This window comes from Liolophura sinensis, chromosome 10 (assembly GCF_032854445.1).
Source record: "Liolophura sinensis isolate JHLJ2023 chromosome 10, CUHK_Ljap_v2, whole genome shotgun sequence".
NCBI classification, from domain to species: Eukaryota; Metazoa; Mollusca; class Polyplacophora; order Chitonida; family Chitonidae; genus Liolophura; species Liolophura sinensis.
This window is the reverse complement of record NC_088304.1, coordinates 31,831,782-31,853,056: the sequence shown is the minus strand read 5'-3', so window position 1 is coordinate 31,853,056 and position 21,275 is coordinate 31,831,782. Positions and strand designations below refer to the sequence as shown.

General features: G+C 39.6%; 1 protein-coding gene across 1 annotated transcript; it reads left to right on the top strand.

The window, feature by feature from the left end:
• Positions 1 to 7,406: 7,406 nt before the first annotated feature.
• LOC135477228 (tomoregulin-1-like) lies at positions 7,407 to 13,581 on the top strand. Its single transcript, XM_064757398.1, has 4 exons — positions 7,407 to 7,539; positions 8,145 to 8,262; positions 10,298 to 10,528; positions 13,446 to 13,581. Exons 1-4 carry the CDS (start codon positions 7,473 to 7,475, stop codon positions 13,504 to 13,506), a joined length of 477 nt encoding a protein of 158 aa, XP_064613468.1. The 5' UTR covers positions 7,407 to 7,472; the 3' UTR covers positions 13,507 to 13,581.
• The last annotated feature ends 7,694 nt before the right edge of the window (positions 13,582 to 21,275 follow it).

The following is a 21,275-nucleotide window of genomic DNA, read 5'->3' as shown; positions in this document are numbered from 1 at the left end:
TAGGATGTACATGCGCATGGGACGTGTTTTAGGGTAGGGATATACCGTGTGTCCAGAAATCTGCATTCCATGTTTAGAGATGAGAAGTTCTTTCCATACATGGAAATGTTTATCATAAACATAGATATGTTAAATTTGAACATGGAAATGTTGATCATAAACATGGAAGTGTTCTTTCCGTACATGGAAATGTTTATCATAAACATAGATATATTAAATCTGAACATGGAAATGCTAATCATAAACATGGAAGTGTTCTGTCCATACATGGAAATGTTTATCATAAACATAGAAATGTTGATTTTGAACATGGAAATGTTGATCATAAACATGGAAGCGTTCTGTCCATTCATGGAAATGTTTATCATAAACATAGATATATTAAATCTGAACATGGAAATGTTGATCATAAACATGGAAGTGTTCTGTCCACACATGGAAATGTTTATCATAAACATAGATATATTAAATCTGAACATGGACATGTTGATCATAAACATGGAAGTGTTCTGTCCGCACATGGAAATGTTTATCATAAACATAGATATGTTTATCATAAACATAGATATGTTAAATCTGAACATGGACATGTTGATCATAAACATAGAAGTGTTCTGTCCTTACATGGAAGTGTTTATCATAAATATAGATATGTTAATTCTGAACATGAAAATGCTAATCATAAACATGGAAGTGTTCTTTCCGTACATGGAAATGTTTATCATAAACATAGATATATTAAATCTGAACATGGAAATGTTGATCATAAACATGGAAGTGTTTATCATAAATATAGATATGTTAATGCTGAACATGGAAATGCTAATCATAAACATGGAAGTGTTCTGTCCATACATGGAAGTGTTTATCATAAACATAGATATGTTAAATCTGAACATGGAAATGTTGATCATAAACATGGAAGCGTTCTGTCCATTCATGGAAATGTTTATCATAAACATAGATATGTTAAATCTGAACATGGAAATGCTAATCATAAACATGGAAGTGTTCTGTCCATACATGGAAATGTTAATTCTGAACATACTCATAGTATACAAGGAAATGTTCACATTATACATGGAAATAGTGATACCATACATGTACATGGAATGTGTGTCTCTGGTGTGCTGATGAATGGGCACATGCCCATTCACTGTAGATAATGTATTTTTTACTATAAATATGTATTTACCGAATGTACATGGTCTGAGTGATGGTTAAACAAACTCTGATGGTTGTGGTTTGTTTTGTGTGTGTGATTTCTTCGAAAGGAAAAGATTTTGCAAATCAAAAATTGAAGTTAACTTCATTTAATTTTTAATCATGAGATAATTTCTGTGCATGTTCCCATCTTCCCAGTGCAAGTGTACTCTGTCTATACCCCCACGTAGATGAAGGCCAGTATATACTTGGAAAAAGGCTACATGATACGAAGAGAACGTAATAATATCTGATTTTATATTCATGTGGTATTGAAATAATAATTTCTAATTCATTTAAATTCATGGCAGTTGTAATATTGCTGAACCAACTGTTGAGTTTGAGAATTTGAGCATCGACCAGGTAATCTTGGGCATTGGTCATAACCAGCTCATAAATATTTATATCCAATGAATACATGAATATTCATAGGGGAAATTGGCTGGATGCAAAGTTGGTGTATGACGGAAATGTGTATCTGCCAAGCTGAATCAGCATTTTACCTTCAAGGTATCAAAATCAAACTCCATGGCTTTGTTAATAATTCTTTAACAATTACAGTTAAAGTTATGCCAGGTAATCCTTCTTAAGAAAAGGTAGACCTGTACACAGTACTGTATTGGTAGGTCTATCTTTGGTTACAATCGCGATAGTAATGGATACATTTAATAATTGGTTACATAGATTTCAGATGCATAAGTAGAAAACGGATTTTAAAAAGTCAGTAACTTCAGCAAACTGAAACAAAATGTCTCCAACCAAGTCCCCAACCAAGTCTACGTCCCCCAGAACGAACGGTCAGCCTTGTTACAGTTGGTAAGCCCATAAGAAAAGCACCGGTGCAGCATTCTGGGATTCCGACGGTTACATAATAGGTCTCTACTCACATCATGGGTTACATTCAGACGATACCATTAGTCTAGTGAAAATAGGACGTGCGCTATTTCCTGTGATTGTAGCATTTGTATCAACGTTGAATTCATCGAGTTGATACGGCAAATCGCCTTGTCACAAAGTAATGTGCTAAATTTAACTCTTTCAGAGTGATGACAGACTGTATTATGCTATTGCAGCAGATGATTGTCAAATAAACACACACATGCTAATAATTCAACATAAAGACCGTATTAGATTAACAAAATATTGTGTTGAATAGGACATAATACTGTGTTGCAATAACAGAATACATTCTAGCGTCACTCAGGCAACAGACTTTGCTTTAAATTTTACAGATTAGTTTTTGAGAGTAATTCAGGTGTATGCTGTATGAATGCGTCTTTAGCTGAGAGACAGCTGTACCACGTGCAAATGATTATAAAAACAAACCCATTGCAATGCTAAGTATTGCAACCCTCGGCAATCATACGCAATTCAACAAATGCCGTACAGTTGTATATCTCTGATACGAATCTTATGTCTCGAGCATAGATTAAGCTCAAACACTTGAAAAAATACGCCTAAAACTACCATTAAGTTGAATCCCGATGTACCACACAAAACAGCGATATTTAGAAGTAACGTTTTATATAATAACACCTTCATGAAAGATTACATGTACAGTGTATACCATTTCAGTTGAATTTGCTCTGACAGGGATATGGCCCTTCAACTTAATGCCAGGGTTAAATCCGGACGGGACAGGATTTGTAGATATCCCCGCTGTCACGCTGCCCTGAGGAATCGATGGCACGATTAGTCAACGACGCTGGAGTGGACATTTGCGCTGTCGTCACGTTCGATGTCGACTACTTGATCTCTTTTACCAAGAAAATGTTCAAGTCTGTACTTCACATGTGGAACATTTCCTTGCACTCCTGATTGTCAATGCAAGAGGACGTTTCCTGTATCGAAATTATTTTTAATTCCAATGAGATGCAACTTTGATTTTAGAACGGCAAATACGTGTTCTTACTTAAACATTTATTATGTGACCAGTACCCTCGCTATAACAGGCTGAAGCTGAGAAGTTTACATACTCGTTGTATTCATACCTTGGTCCTGTTTATAATATTTCTTATCTCTGATTTTGTTTGTTGATGAAATTGGAATAAAATTGTTGATGTATCTTGTCTGATAGTTTTTACACATTCTTTGTTGTTTTATGTTTCAGAGGATAATACAAATTGAGAGCGTATTTAATTAGATGAATGTACATTCGGCATCAATCTTTGCCAGAATGGGGACAATCGTTTTTTATGGGTCTGTTGGTGAGAATCGCCAGAGGCCCATTATAGAGGCATGAAAAATTGTGACGAAATTGCCGGAAGTAGTTTCACCTAAGTACGACGTGTTAGTGCACTTAACGAAGTAAACCGTTTGTTATGGTCAAATATTTACTTCCTTTCGTGATCGTTTCTTCTTGGTTTGGTTGAGATTTAGCCTTTATGTTTTGATTATGCATTAAATCAAAATATTTGGAGTCGTCGTTTCATTTATTATTCGTTTAGTTTCGTGTCACGAAAGACTATTGAATGCGCTTGCGCAATTTTGAGAATCGTGACGACAAATGTCACAAACCAGTCGGTACCTTGCTTTCCTGTGGTAGCGTATGTAGCGGAAAGACTTACACCCTGTAAGGTAGCCTACGTTCATGTAATTAACAGCTCCTAATAATATTTAGACCTACCTTACGGCAATCAAGCGCTTTGTTAGTCACCAAAATGGTGGAAATAAAGAATGAATGAATGAATGAATGAATATGGCTTAACGCCACATCGGCAATATTTCAGCCATATCGTGGCGAGAAAAGGGTGAAGAAATAAAGAATGTGGAAGTTATCAGACGGCAGGTATGCCAACTGACATTGACCACATTGCTACAGATAAGGGGCGTGCCACTTAAAAATTAGATGATACGCTTCTAAAATTAAAACAGCGTAGTGAATACGCATGGTGTGTACGCCTAAATTCCTGAAAGCTATAGCGTACATGCGAGATTTAAAGCAAACACTCCTGTCAAATTCGAAAGTAGATCTCCAAAGTAGTTTACGTGCGTTACGCCCTCCACGACGTGTTATTTTTCAGAAACTAAAAGACCCATTTCACAGCCCTTTGGCTCTGGTTATCAGTACAATTTTTTTTTAATTTTTTTTTTTTTTTTTTTTTTTTTAACGAGTCATTCCTTTGTCTGGCAGCAACCTGCAAATAGTCCTGATTTTCCCCTAGGCTCTGTCCGGGTTCCTCCCACCAATCTAAAAGATTGTAGACAAGCACGTGTTTTTGGAAAGCTATATCAATAGATGGAGAAGCTCGGGGTTGTTGTAGTGAATCTGTGATGCAGGAAAAGTGAAGGCGGGAGACAACCATCTCCGTCAAACAGGCAAACGTCAAGGGGCCGCCAAGACAAGTTGACTGGTCATGAGACGTGCCATGTCTCATCATACAATGCATACGAAATAAGTTATAAAATATGTTAATTTTCCCACTTCTGCTAATTCTTTTCATATTTTACACCAGGTTGTTCATATCAGTGTGAGGAAATCTTTCAACACGCCACATGTGGTTTGGAGTGTCGTATTGTATATACTCCATGCACCATCAAATTCGACCAATAACCTAACATTTCGCCCAGTGCATTTTTTAAGCAAACAAATGTCGTAACCATTGGTTTTGGTGCGATGTGGGATATCATCCCATCATGCAAACGTATCTGAGCATATCTTTCGAAGACATAAATCGCAGAAGAATCATAAAGAATGGAATACTTGGTCATGGACGAAATTTTATGCCATTGACTTCTAGGAGGGATGCATCCGGCAATAAACGAATGCAATTTAATAAAAGACCTACAGCACAGAGAGTAAAACCAGAGCAGAGACGACAGTGTGATTGACGTACAGCATAGAGAGTAAAACCAGAGCAGCGACGACAGTGTGATAGACATACAGCATAGTGAGTAAAACCAGAGCAGCGATGACTGTGTGATAGATGTACAGCATAGTGAGTAAAACCAGAGCAGCGACGACTGTGTGATAGACGTACGGCATAGTGAGTAAAACCAGAGCAGCGATGACTGTGATAGACGTACAGCATAGTGAGTAAAACCAGAGCAGCGACGACAGTGTGATAGACATACAGCATAGTGAGTAAAACCAGAGCAGCGACGACAGTGTGATAGACGTACAGCATAGTGAGTAAAAACAGAGCAGCGATGACTGTGTGATAGACATACAGAATAGTGAGTAAAACCAGGGCAGTGATGACAGTGTGATAGACATACAGCATAGTGAGTAAAACCAGAGCAGTGATGACAGTGTGATAGACATACAGCATAGTGAGTAAAAACAGAGCAGCGATGACTGTGTGATAGACATACAGCATAGTGAGTAAAACCAGAGCAGCGATGACTGTGTGATAGACGTACAGTAGAGGGAATAAAACCAGAGCAGCGACGACTGTGTGATAGACATACAGCACTGAGAGTAAAACCAGAGCAGCGACGACTGTGTGATAGACGTACAGCATAGTGAGTAAAACCAGAGCAGCGATGACTGTGTGATAGACGTACAGTAGAGGGAGTAAAACCAGAGCAGCGACAACTATGTGATAGACATACAGCACTGAGAGTAAAACCAGAGCAGCGATGACTGTGTGACAGCTTCCAAAAGATGTCACTTAACCTGTGAAATAAAATGTCGGTTTTAACTCAGTCAGGGTATTATTCTAACTGTTCATGTAAATGCATAAATAGTAGCAATCTACACGCCACCTAGCTCCATTGTTAGAGACAAAGGTTGAGAAGTATCATTTGTGTTTTCTGACGTCATTTCCTGCCTCATCACCGTACCCCACTGACCTGGGTGTTGTTCAAGATTTCTGTACAAAATTTGCTAATGGTGGCAGTGATGTAAAGAGATATTTAACTTCAATGAGTTTATTCAGCAGTACGCATATGTTTACTGCCAACTATAGCAACAACAGGGGGGTTTCGATTTGAAACTCTTTTGTGATCAAAGGTAAAAACAGTTCTTCTGTGTCATGTGACTTGTGATAAATGACAGATGCACTTGTTATGGCGAATGTGAACATTTTTGACAGGTCACATGATACAGCTGAATTTTTTTTCTATGTTCATCGATTAAAGAGATCGAACACCAAACTTCATTGTTATAAAGCAGACATTTTTACTGACATGAAATCCGGACGTCCTCCTATCAAGATGGACAGTGCGGTCCAACGACCCAGGATCCTCTCACCAATGCGGTCGCTGTGAGTTCAAGTCCAGCTCTTGTTGGCTTCCTCTCCGGTGGTACGTGCGAACGTCTGGCAGCAACCTGCAGATAGTCGTGGGTTTCCCGGGTTTTGCCCAGTTTCCTCCCACCATAATGCTGGTCGCCATCGTATGAGTGAAATATTCTGGAGTACGGCGTAAAACACAAATAAAATAAATAAATAAATGTCAAGACGAACACTGTAACCCTCGGCCACCTCAGTACGATAAATGACTCATTTACAGTGGATCATCGCTGCTGTACATTTCCGCAATGGTGGCGTTATTGGTGACGTTAATGGTTGCAAAAATACAATGCTTTCTGTCTCTTTGCAATTAGGAATGGTTAAACCTCAACATTTGGTTAAAATTCATTTATCAGCTAACTGGGACCAATTCCACAGAGCCATTTCCGACTTAAGTCAAATTTTAAATTCTTTCCAAAACGGTCAGGTTTTGGTGCTGAAAGTTGAAATTTAGCTACATTTGGCTTAAGACAACACTGATGAAGTGGACAAAATTTTACTTTATAAAACCGAAAAATAATCTTTGGATCGTATTTCAAATTTTAACTTAAGTCAGAAATGTCTTGGTGAAATCGGACCCAAAGCGATCTTAGATTTAAGTCAAAATTTTTATCAATAAATTTTGGTATATTCCTTTCCGTTGTTCTAGCTCAAATATTGTTGTACCATAACTTATCCAGAAATTACGTCAGCAAGCAATATTTTGATCTGGTTACATCACAAATAACAATTCTGTAGTGATTTGAAATTTTGACTCTAAGTCTAAGGTCGCTTAGTGATCCCAGTGTGCATAACGCCGTACTTAAATCACGTTGAGGCTGGTTGGAAGGAGGAAACAAACCCGAACTGGACTGATATCTCCACATACAGCTATGACCAGGTAAGCCACCTGACAACCCCTCTGGCTTACAACCATAGTAAAGTCGGTCTCGGCGATAAAATGTATTTTATCGTAGTTCTTATCGCGTGGGAAGCAGACGTGTGTTTAACCAGTGTTATCCGGTGTCTATAACATTCTGTAATCGTCATAGCGCTATGAGCATTAGGCAAACCATGTCCGAAAGTGCCCTTGTATTTGTTGTCTTAATTTGTGGGTACAGCAGTAAGTATGACTTCTGATCATTGGCCATATTTCGCAGGGTTAGGGATGTACAAACGCGATGTTAGTATTCATACACCAAGAAACTTCTGTCTGTGTAGTTATGTTCTTTAGGTATGCACATGTGCAAACCATGTAAACTCAAAAAATTCATGTGTTAATTTTAACAGAAAGTCTGTTGTCTGAGTGATGCTAGAATGTATTCTGTTATTATAACATAATATTCTGTCATATTCAACATAATATTCTGTTAGTCAAATGGAATCGTTAGGTAGAATTAATAGATTATGAGTGTTATATTTAACAGAATAATCTGTTGCAATAACAGAATACATTCTACCATCACTCAGATAACAGACTTTCTGTTGAAATTAACTGATTAATTTTTGAGTGTATACGAACAACTAATTCTCATGGGATAGAACAAACCCATCCGGACTTTATTGCAGTCTCACTGTCATTCAATCATTTGTTTAAGAAATAATGTTCCTGCTATGGGTGTCTAGCGGCAGTTTTATTATCAATAAGGTAAATTTTAAATTTATATGGAATGATAAGATGAATGTTATGCAATTGTCATAGATGAGATTTTGTTTATTTCTGTTCAGCCCTTATCGCTGCGGAGTCAACATTCTTCGACACCTGCAAGCTGATACAGACGTTGGATTGTGACACCTTCGAGCCGCACCTGAAATGTGGAACGAACGGGATCACTTATCCTAACAGGTGAGACATGAGTTTCACAGAACAACCACCTTCATCAACACGATAGGAAACGATTTCTTATTTCAGGCCGATTGTTTTAACGCATTCGCGAACCCGAGTTCTTTAGGATCTGTTTTAAGCTGGAATATTTCTCATATAAAACAGATTTGTCAAACAAAATACGTCACTGTTTCTGTACAATACGTCACTGTTTCTGTACAATACGTCACTGTTTCTGTACATAGTTTCTTGAATCACTGCAGTGTAACAGCAGAGAATGAAGTATTTCTACTGGTGGACTAAGCAACTTGTTTTTTGAATAATTATGACGTCACCTGAGGCAATGCGTTCTTGCTGTCGAAACTGAGCTGATGGAGTTTAACATTATCAATCAGAAAAAGTATTCTTACTGCAATTTCTTTGTAATAACATGGACGTCCAACTTATCGATGTGTAGAACTCGGGTTGTTACGTGACACTGGCTAAAAACATTTGGTAACGAGTATGATTGATTTTGCACACAGCTAAATATAGGCGACTCTCTTAAAGAAATAGACTATCGATCTGGAGTATACGCTAATCTCACTATTGTCAGTTCTTGTAGGCGTCCCATGCTGACTTGTTAGAAAATCGAAAGCACCGCCATGTTTTAAACAATCAGGCGCGAGAACACACGTGTTTTCGGTATATTACCTCACGTGATTCCTGTTTGTCTTTTCGTCATTTAGACTGAAGCGCATGAGAGACTGAAGTTAGCAGCGGGTTTTTTATTAGTTATTCGAATAACTAATAACTAACTTTGCAGCGGGATAGTTATTCGAATAACTAGTAACTAACCCGCAGCGGGCTAGTTATTTGAAATCAGATATTTTAATGACTAACTCTGCAGCGGGTTGTTATTCGAATAACTAATAACTAACTAGAAGTGGGTAAGTTAATAGAATAATTATAACTAACTCAACTGCGGGTTAGTTATTCGAATAACTAATAACTAACAAGCAGCGGGTTAGTTATTCAAATAAGTAATAAATAATAAGCAGCGAATCTAACAACTCATCAACTTCACGGTAGTTATTCGAATAAGTAATAAATAATAAGCAGCGAATCTAACAACTCACCAACTTCACGGTAGTTACTCGACTCAGTTATCCCAGCAAGTAACTATTAGCGCGTTGGTTGTTGTAATAAATAACCCAGGTGGAATCTGGGTTTTTGTGCCCTGTTGGATGTTGAACAGCATTAAATATGACAGAGGTTAGACACATCGCTGTTGTAAAGATACACATCTATGTTCTTCTTCTTCTTCAAATTGTGGCCTACCTAGAATAATCACACTAGGAATCTTTGGACGTTTATAGAATTATAGCAGGTAAAATGACCGCCCTCTGGCTCTTGTCAAACACCTGGCTTAATAACATTTAATCAGTAAAGTCCGCAAGGCTCTTAAGTTTGACATGGCGTAAAACTGTATTTTTTTTTTGCCTTGGGTTTCATTTTGAAGATAACAACAAACCCAGTAAAGAGGCGCTGCTAGTTAGTTATTGGTTATTGGAATAAATAACTGATTTCGAACAACTAACCCGCCGCAGGTTAGTTATTAGTTATTGAAATAACTAACCCACTGCTGGAAAGTTATTAGTTATTCGAACTAATAACTAATACTACTAATTATTCGCTGCTAAGTTCAGTGTGCTGAAGCGCCTAGGGTACAGGTGACGTGACATCGTGTTTGTCGATGAACGAATTGACTGTGGCGGTCGCTTTTTCAATGAGTGAAATAAAGGACTGCATCATGGAGATTAAACTAGAGCAGCCACGACAGTGGGATACCTGGCCAATGGTTACACGTAAACGGTGAAACACGGCCTCTTGTCAACTTACCTCAGTTAGAGTTTTATTCTAACTGTTCATTAGATGCTTAAACAGTGTCAAATTTAAGCAGATTTAGGCAAAAAAATATGCAGTGTGTTAGTATGTTACTGGTCTAGAATTGCCCAAGATGTGTTGTCATTGAAACTGGAGTTTCTTTTCTCTACGTCTTATCTCTGGCACACAGGTGTGTGTTCGCCAAGGCTCATTGTCAAGATCCTGATATCCACTACCTCCACGCTGGATCATGTAACCAACCCCCTACCCCTGGGGGAGGCACCATCCACCCACCAGTTAGTACAACTCAAGCTACCCACGAAATCGTGCAAGATGTCTACTGTAAGGCCATCCTCGGCCTTAGTTGTGCAGCTGACGGCGAGCCGGTTTGCGCCTCCGATGGCGTTCGCTATCTCAGCCAGTGAGTATTCACCCGCGTCTGTGTTTATGGGTTGTTTTTTTTTAATATTTAAAAGATAATATTTATAACCCGCTGCTAATTGCTTTCATCAACAGCATGAGACATTTCTTGCCGCATTCAAAAGTTCCAAGCCATGAAAAAATTTCACCATTGAAAATAGCTCATTTGATGGAACACGTTTTCACTTCAACAGCGACACGGGTCCGATCTGGATTTGCCGTTGTTCCCTTACAATACTTGTATGATATGCACCTGTTTACCCACAAAACGTCACAGTAAACGCAGGAAAGAACAACAGATTTCCAAAATTAATCGGTTAATTTTAACGGAAAGTTTGTTGTCTAGGTAATGTTAGAATGTATTCTGCTATTGTAATAGATTATTGTTTATTTATTTATTTGATTAGTGTTTTACGCCGTACTCAAGAATATTTCTCTTATACGACGGCGGCCAGCATTATGGTGGGAGGAAAGACCCACGACCATCCGCAGGTTGCTGACAGACCTTCCCACGTACTGCCGGAGAGGAAGCCAGCGTGAGTTGAACTCACAGCGACAGCATTGGTGAGAGACTCCTTGGCCATTACGCTGCGCTAGCGCGCTAACCGACTGAGCCACGGAGGCCCCCTAGATTATTGTTTTAATATGATACATATATTCTATTAATTCAACATAAAAATTCTATTAAACTAACGGTATATTATGTTGAATATAACAAAGTATTATGTTATAATTACAGAATACATTCTAGAATCACTCACAGAATTTCTGTTAAAATTAACAGATTAGTTTTGAGTGTACAAATAAAAATAGGCTCTTGTTACTCTCAGTCAAAGCCCTCGCTCGCCACGATTGTCAGTTCCTTGACCAGTATACACGACCCGTCTATACCAATTACGTACTCATACACCAAATGTCTATACCAGTTAAGCATTCACACACCACCCGTCTATACCAGTTAAACATCCATACACCACCCGTCTATTTCAGTTAAACATCCATATACCAACCGTCTATACCAGTTAAGCATTCATACACCACTCGTCTATACCAACTAAGCATCCATACACCACCCGTCTATACCAATTACACATCCCTACATTACCCGTAAATACCAGTTAAGCATTCATACACCAGCCGCCTATACCAACTAAGCATCCATACACCACACGTCTATACCAATTACGCATTCATACACCGCCCGTCGATGCCAGTCAGCATTTACACACCAACCGTCTATACCAATCAAGCATTCATACACCACACATCTATACCAATTACGCATTCACACACCACCCATCTATACCAATTACGTACTCATACATCACCTGTCAATACCAGTTAAGCATTCACACACCACCCGTGTATACCGATCAAACATCTATACACCACACGTCTATACCAAGTACGCATTCATACACCACCCGTCTATAACCAGTCAAGCATTCATACACCACCCGTCTATACCAGTGAAACATTCATATACCACCCGTCTATACCAGTTAAATATCCATACACCACCCGTCTATACCAGTCAAGCATCAATACATCACCCATCTTTATTTATACCCGTTTATATCAATCAAGCATTCCTACCCCACACCAATTACACATCCCTACATTACCCGTCAATACCAGTTAAGCATTCATACACCACCCGTCTATACCAACTAAGCATTCATACACCACACGTCTATACCAGTTACGCATTTATACACCGCCCGTCGATACCAGTCAGCATTCATACACCACCCGTCTATACCAGTGAAACATTCATACACCACCCGTCTATACCAGTCAAGCATTCACACACCACCCGTCTATAGCAACTACGCATTCACACACCACCCGTCTATACCAGTCAAGCATTCATACACCACCCGTCTATACCAGTTAAATACCCATACACCACCCGTCAATACCAATTACGCACTCATACATCACCTGTCTATACCAGTTAAGCATTCACACACCACACGTGTATATCGATCAGGCATCTATACACCACACGTCTATACCAAGTACGCATTCATACACCACTGTCTATACCAATTATGCATTGACACACCACCCGTTTATACCAGTGAAGCATTCATACACCACCCCTCTATACCAGTTAAATATCCATACACCACCCGTCTATACCAGTCAAGCATCAATACCTTAACCATCTTTATTTATACCCGTTTATATCTGTCAAGCATTCCTACCCCACACTAATTACGCATTCATACACCACACGTCTATAATAGTCAAGCATTCACACACCATCCGTCTACACGAATCTAGCATTCATACTCCACACGTCTATATGAATCAACCATTCATACACCACACGTCTATACCACTTACGGATCCATAGACCACCCGTCCATATTTGTATTGACGGGCGGTGTGTGAATGCATAATTGGTATAGACGGGTGGTGTAAGAAATCGTACTTGGTATAGACGGGTGGTGTATGGATGTTTAACTGGTATAGACGGGTAGTCTGTGAATGCTTAACTGGTATAGACGGGTGGTGTATGAATGCTTCACTGGTATAGACGGGTGGTGTATGAATGCTTGACTGGTATAGATGGGTGGTGTATGGATGCTTAACTGGTATAGACGGGTGGTGTATGAATGCTTGACTGGTATAGATGGGTGGTGTATGAATGCTTGACTGGTACAGATGGGTGGTGTATGGATGCTTGACTGGTATAGACGGGTGGTGTACGGATGCTTGGTAAGTATAGACGGGTGTTCTATGGATGCTTAATTGGCATAGACGTTTTGTGTGTGAATGCTTAACTGCTAAAGACGGGTTTTGCGTGAATGATTGACTGGTGTAGATGGGTGGTGTGTGAATGCGTAATTAGTATGGACGGGTGGTGTGTGAATGCTTGAATTTGACGTTCATAATTTTCTTTCTTCCAGGTGTTTCTTTCAGAAAGCTCACTGCAAAGACAAATCTCTCTCCATTGTTCCTTGTCATTAAAAGTTTAAAACAGAATCGTAATTCCCCTGTGTATGGTCCAAAAAAGTTCTTAGTAAAGGTTACTACATTAGTTAAGCAGTTGTTTGTTGTGTTTTTATTTTATCTCTTTCATTATAACCAAGTGTCTCATATTTTCGTACCGGTATTAAGACCATATAGCTGTAGCAACAGTAACTGATTTAGTCAGATGTGTTTTTTATTTTTAAACTCTCGTTGTCTTTCGACAATGAGGAGGAAACAAAACAAGAAAAGAAGCAAGTATCAAGAGAAAAACCCACAGAAATTTTAATATTTAAATTTAAACTTACAATTCAACTATATTGATTTAAATGTATTGTTTGTGAGGCGTTATACCTGCATGTTGTCCTTATACCGTGACGGGGTCATGTCTGTGGGGCGTTATGCCTGCATGGTGTCATTATACCGCGACGGGGTCATGTCTGTGGGGCGTTATGCCTGCATGGTGTCGTTATACCGTGACTGGGTCATGTCTGCTGACGGGAAACTGTGACTCCATCATGCCTGGTGTATATTGTGACGATGTCATGGCTGCTGTCAGTATACCGTGACGTCATGTCTGCTGTCGGGAAACTGTAACTCGGGCATGCTTGTGCCTGTATACTGCTACGACTTGAAGCCAGGTGTCTCTGTTCTGTGACTCCGTCATGTGTGCTGGCGGTACACTGCCATCCTTCAACAGCAGCCACGTCGTTTTCTCTACCAGCATGACAACGCCAAACCCCATACATCTCAAGTTGTGCAGAACTTTATGGACGCCAACGACGTCGACGTCTTGCCGTGGCCTACACGTTGCCCAGATATGTCCCCTAAAGAACACCTTTGGGATATCATGGGTCGTCGATACAACGGCCACACCTTGCAGCCAACCGACAAGAACTGGCGTTCGCTCTCCAAGTTGAATGGCAACGAATCCTACGTCATCTCATCCGACGACTGCCTTTTTGTATGCGTCGGAGAGTTTTCGCATGCATTGAAGCAAGGGGTGGCCACACGCGATATTGATTGATTTTGATATTGACTGATTTTAAAAATAATCAGCTTTTTGTATACTCTGCCCATTGTTAACCAAGATGGAATGGCTATTTTTCTACCCCTGCTCTGTTTGTTCACTTGTAAAATGATTTGAGGGCTGGTTCGTCCGTTCTTACTCAAGACTTTCAGTATCTAAAGTCATTGGTCTTTTGAACATATTAAACTTCAGTCATCCTGTTTTTTGCTTTGGCAATATAAATTGATTTGAACTGTTTGTAAAGTTTCTTTTGGCCGTCAGTTTACTTTGACGGTATCATGTCCGTTGGCGGTAAACTGTGACAAGGTCATGTCTGGTGTTGGAATACCTTGACCAGGTTATGCTTGTATTGGTTTACCGAGGCAGAGTCATATCTGGTGTTGATATACTGTGACGGGTTCATGTCTGCTGTTGGTATACTCTGACTGGACCATGTCCGCTGGGGGTAAACCGTGGCAGAGTCATATCTGGTGTTGATATACTGTGACGGGTTCATGTCTGCTGTTGGTATACTCTGACTGGACCATGTCCGCTGGGGGTAAACCGTGGCAGAGTCATATCTGGTGTTGATATACTGTGACGGGTTCATGTCTGCTGTTGGTATACTGTGATCATGTCTGGTGTTGGTATTCTGTAACAGGGCCATATCTGGTGTTGGTATTCCGTGACCTGGTCATTCTGCTGTTGGTATACATTGACGGGGTCATGTCTGGTTACCAGTAATAACCAGTACAGTAACAATGTGGGGCGAGATGTCGGATGTCGGAATACTGTGTGTGCTGCATCATGTCTGCTGTCGGTATACTGGGTCTATGTGGTGTCGTATCTGGTGTCGGTATACTGTATCTTTGTGGTGCGTGATGTCTGGTGTCGGTATACTGTGTGGTGAGTCATGATTGGTGTCAGTATACTGGGTCTGTGTGATGCATCATATCTGGTGTCTGTACACTGGTTCTGTGTGGAGCATCATGTCTGGTGTCTGTACACTCTGCCTGTGTGTTGCGTCATGTCTGGAGGCGATGTCCTGGGTCTGCATTGTACATCATGTTTGGTGTCTGTATACTGTGCCTGTGTGGTGAGTCATGTCTGGTGTCCGTATACTGTATCTGTGGCGGGTCATATTAGATGCCGGTATACTGTGTCTGTGTGGTTCGTTATTTCTGATGTCGGTATACTGTGTCTTTGTGTTGCGTCATGTCTCGTGTCTGTACACTTGGTCTGTGTTGCACATCATGTCTGGTGTCTGTACACTGTGTCTGTATGGTGCGTCATGTCTGGTGTCGATATACAGTGTCTGTATGGTCCTTTATGTCTAGTGTCGGTATACTGGGCCTGTGTTGCACATCATGTCGGATGTCCATATATTGTGTGTATGTTGTGCCTCATGTCGGGTGTCTGTGTACTGGTACTGTGTCCTTGAGGTGCCTCATACCTGTCAGCAGCCCTGCTGTCCCGTGTTCTTTCCAGTCCTGAGTGAGTTCATATTCATAATTTTATAGACTCCGGGGTTATCTTGGCCCTTTCTCGCTTGGCGCTCTGTATCAGATGAGAAATATTGGTTTGTCTTGTACCTGCGGCATGATATTTCAGTGAAGCGGCGCAATGTCATTGTCATTCTATATCAAGACACGTCTATTTCTCTGGTAAGAAAGCACTCAGTTTTATGCTACAAGTCAAATATACTGAAAGCTGATGTCCTAAAAGCGACGACTAGATTCGTGCTCTTAAGCTTATTCGATTGTTATTTAAAGCCATACTCAAGAATGTTTCACTTCTGTGAACTTTCTTACAACTTACAAACAGATATGTACACTGGTCTTCAGGGAACTCTAGGCTACGCTAACGGTCACATGAGCATCCACAACCACGTAATGTCTGTCACCAAGGCCTCCCGAACATTGAGAAAATGATAAAATTCCCTGCCCCAGGTCGGTTTTGAACGTGTATATCGTACTGTTGAAAGGCCTATTTTACAAGCAAATAAAAGTGACACATAAGACTACTGAACCAGGCAAGACCCCAGTTCTCTTCGAACATTGTTTAATCCCATAATCAATCCCAACCCATACACCCCTTTTCCCCTAACGTCTACACCCCCAACCCCTACACCACCTTTACCCCTAACGTCTACACCCCCAACCCCTACACCACCTTTACCCCTAACGCCTACACCTCCAACCCCTATACCACCTTTACCCCTAACGTCTACACCCCCAACCCCTACACCACCTTTACCCCTAACGTCTACACCCCCAACCCCTACACCTACTTTACCCTAACGTCTACACCCTCAACCCCTACACCTCCTTTACCCCTGACGTCTACGCCCCCATCCCCTACTCTCACAACCCCTATACCTCCAACCCCTACACCTCCAATCCCCTACACCCTCAACCCCTACATCCCCTTCAACACCTGCACCTTCAACCCCTACAACCCCAACCACCTACACCCAAATCCTCTACACGCCCAACCACCTTCACCCCAAATCCTCTACACGCCCAACCACCTATACTTCAAATCCTCTAGACGCCCAACCACCTATACTTCAAATCCTCTACACGCCCTACCACCTACACCCCAAATCCTCTACACGCCCAACCTGAAACCCCTACACCCTAACAGTCTTAAACACCACTACTCCATGCTAATTTAGCACGATGGATAAACATCCGATTCCTTCCTCACTCTCAATGAAAACAAAGTAAGCGTATTTATTTTCTTTGTTATTTATTGAGATCATCATTCGACATTTCCAGGAGAAACGTGTTCATTTGGTCTGGTGGTAATACACGCATGTCAGTAAACCGAATACAAACTCTGCTCATTCTTTACCTCTGTGATAACCTTGCATTAAGGTACAGATTCCTCATACACCATAGCCTTGAGTGGAAACATCCAATTAGAGGAAAAGAAAACAATGACAACAGATCGAAAATGTACGTAACTAAAATAATGACGATGTTTACAACTCAAAACAAATGGAGATCACGAGCAATATAGTCGATACTTATTTTTTATACTTTGGAAATTTTATGGGCAGCCATTTTGTCAGTGGACTTTAGCTCTAAATGCTTCCGATAAAGCAAATGAGTTTGACCGAAACTCTGAAAACAGGACTTGAACTATCTTCCGGAAGATTGAAAACTGAGGCAAGACTACAGACCAACAGTAAGACATTACCTGTGACGTGTTCATCCATATTGCTATATTGTATATCTGTATAGCCATACCCTGTATACATTATCATTTCAAAAGCCGATTCTGACTCTTATTGTGTGACCCCGTTTTCGACAAACAATATGCTCTTTTTAAGTATAACACATGCACGAAATCCTAGAGCTGAAGGCTCTTTAACACCATTCTGTCCATTGTTTTAGCAATTCTGGAGCGCTTCAGTGAACATCTCAACAAAGGATTACCAGTTACAAAGGATTACCATGGTCGATAGAGCATCAGCTACAAAGGATTACCAGTTACAAAGGATTACCATGGTCGATAGAGCATTAGTTACAAAGGATTACCAGTTACAAAGGATTACTATGGCCGATAGAGCATCAGTTACAAAATTTGCCACCAGTGCTAATATTGCAACCATTAAATTGTCATCATTAGTCAAGGATTGGTCCAAACAAACGTTACCATTATTACTTACGATAATCATCGCTACTAACGCTTTTACCCGAAATAATAATACCATTAGATACATTTAACATCATTACCTCTTATAATTTCTAATTCCCATTATTATCGTTATCACATATCGTAACATTGTCAAAAATGACCACCACTAACATATTGATCGTAATATTCTCAAAAATGACCACCACTGACATAATGATCGTAACATTGTCAAAAATGACCCCCACTGACATATTGATCGTAACATATTCAAAAATGACCACCACTAACATACTGATCGTAACATTGTCGAAAATGACCACCACTGACATATTAATCGTAACATTGTCAAAAATGACCACCACTGACATATTGATCGTAACATTGTCAAAAATGACCACCACTAACACACTGATCGTAACATTGTCAAAAATGACCACCACTAACATACTGATCGTAACATTGTCAAAAATGACCACCACTAACATATTCATCGTAATATTTTCAAAAATGATCATCACTAACATATCCATCGTAAGTATTTTCAACATTTAAAACCTTAAACATTACAAATATTACCACAATAACATTACAATCAAAATCAGCCATGCATGGTAACGATTTCAAAATATGTTATCTGAATAGCTGCAGTGTTCCAATAGCTAACAGTTTCAAAATCTTTGAACTGTTTTCTTTTGGTTTTATTTTTTTTTACTTATTTACGTTTAAAATAGCTTTATTTCTTAACGTCCCTTCAGCAAAATATGTAGTGCATTTACTTTATATACCATCGCTGGGTCACAATGTTTTCCTGAGTTTATATTTTCTACATTCCATCAGTATCAAAACTTTAATGAATATTATGTCTGTCTCACGCGAAAATAACCCCAAAATTCTCATCTTACATCCAAATGAATAGTTCCAAGCAATAAATTAGTTCCAAAACCTCCAAATCAGGTTTGATGCAAAAAGAAAGTCACCAATATCCTATAGCCAAAGTTCTATTAGTAAACACCCTAGTAATTCTATTGCTAAGACCCAGTTGAGAGACATCCTGTAGTCCTGAAGGTAAAAGTATGCAAGAACATTAGCAAACGCCCAATAGCCGTTGACCTATTGGCAAAGGCATAAAAGCATAAAAATGAATATCGTTACATATTGATTTATTTGAACCAAAACAATGTACCAATATGCCATTACGGTATTGTTCTATGGCCCCCTGTGGAAATCCATTACGTCACCTTGTGTGTCCTCGTGCCACAACTTCACAGGTTTGTTCAAAAATTAACACTAAGTCATGACGTCGCCACCACTGTGTCCAGTGAGGTCATTGCGTGGCCCAAGTTCAACGTTGGGTCCCTGTCATGAAGCGAATTTAGCTAAGTAAGCACTTAACTACCATGACAGCATATGTTGCGGAGATATAAAGTACACTTAGATACGGACTACTTAATGCTGAGTGCGCTCAAAGAAACTGGGACCTTATATCCTGTGACAATCATTAGGAGGGTTTACGGGGTTAAAAGACAATACAAAATAAAAACAGTTTGAAAAAAAAATCTGTCACGTAATATGTCACGTTCATACAAAGGTGAGCATTATTCCCCAGTGGTATGTTACGTATGTTTTAATTACGACTAATGGCGAGTTCAGTAACAAACGAAAGTGAGCATTGTTCTCCAACAGCACACGCGTGTTACCTAATTGCGACTTAATGGTTAGATGGGGAACAATCGAACATGAGCATTGTTTCACAGCAGTACACATGTGTTACCTAATTACGACCTAATGGCGAGATCTGGAATAATCGAACAAGAGCATGTTCCCTAACAGTACACGTGTGTTACCTAATAGCTGCCTGGTGTCGAGTCAGGAAGAAATTAAAGGGAACAGATTAAAGTGAACATTGTGGAACAGCAGTTGTCAACTACTGCCTCGTGGCTAGTCGGAAACAAGCTAGGGTTGACACTAATAAACAATGCAGTGTTGTGTTCTAAACTATTAAACTTCAGCTTAAGACCAGTTAAAGGGCTAAACTAGGCCAGTTTTCCTCAAAATAATTCATAGTTTTATTTTTGACTCAGGCAGTGCTTTACATATATTATGATTTTAAAATGTGCTTCACAAATTCAACCACATGATGTTTTGTTTTTTAATTTTGAAAATCAATTTTTCGTAATTTTTTATCTAGACGACGTTGTCTCGCGTTTCAAAAAAACTGAAATTGTGTAGATAGCTCTGTAGAAGTGACTTCTGAAATATAAACAACATTTAACTCCTCCTTTATTCCAATACACGGGTAAACATTTGTTTTTACAATTTAGATTAGTATTCATCGAAAACATAATTGGTCTTGTTGCTAAGAAACATAATTAAAAGCCGTCGTTTTGCTTGATCTCAAGTCGTGGCTAATTGTAAAATGTTAACAACAAAACTACAATGTATTTAGCCTATATTGTGGAAACTAAACCTTTTATTATCAGCTTATTTACTTTTTCTGTGTAATACATTAAAACATAATGCACATGAACAATGTCTTAAGGCTTTTGAGGGAGTGTGAGAGGGGACAAAACTTAATGACGTATATTGTAATGAGAAAAAATTGTCCAATCTTTCGAGAAAGGAAGGGGAGCAAAACTTAAATGGTAAATAGAAAAATGTCAATAAACCATACACTAAAATCGTAGGTACTGGCGAGAGAGAAAAATCTTAGGCTTTCGTGGAGGTGGCTGGGATGGGGGTGACAGAAGTTAAATATTTTCTTCCAGCAAGAGAACACTAATGACAAAATTGGTGCTTAGATTTTAGGTAAATACATGAAAAGACTGTCTTGTAAATCTCTTGTCCTTCTTTCTCAATCTTTCTCTCTTATTCTATCTCTCCACACATTCTTCAGATGGAAGCAAGGCGCAGAGTGTTGCAATAGTCGCTCCTGGGATTTTTCAATCTACGCTGCAAGCAAGAGGACCAGTCAGACAGAGAAATCTGCCTACAATTGTTGCTGGCTCTCTCCAGAAGGGAGATAGCGAGTACAGGCTTTACGCTTTCCCTGCGGCACTGCTCGTTCTCTGTTCGAAACACAACACAGAAGTTGACCATGTTGTCGTTGGAGAGTTGT

What these genes read in the sequence shown, in the direction of transcription:
- LOC135477228 (XM_064757398.1), top strand. Translation starts at nt 7,473, where the DNA reads ATGAGCATTAGGCAAACCATGTCCGAAAGTGCCCTTGTATTTGTTGTC. An exon ending in CTTAATTTGTGGGTACAGCA is followed by an intron (nt 7,540 to 8,144) that starts GTAAGTATGACT and finishes ATTTCTGTTCAG; the next exon opens with CCCTTATCGCTGCGGAGTCA. An exon ending in GGCGTTCGCTATCTCAGCCA is followed by an intron (nt 10,529 to 13,445) that starts GTGAGTATTCAC and finishes TCTTTCTTCCAG; the next exon opens with GTGTTTCTTTCAGAAAGCTC.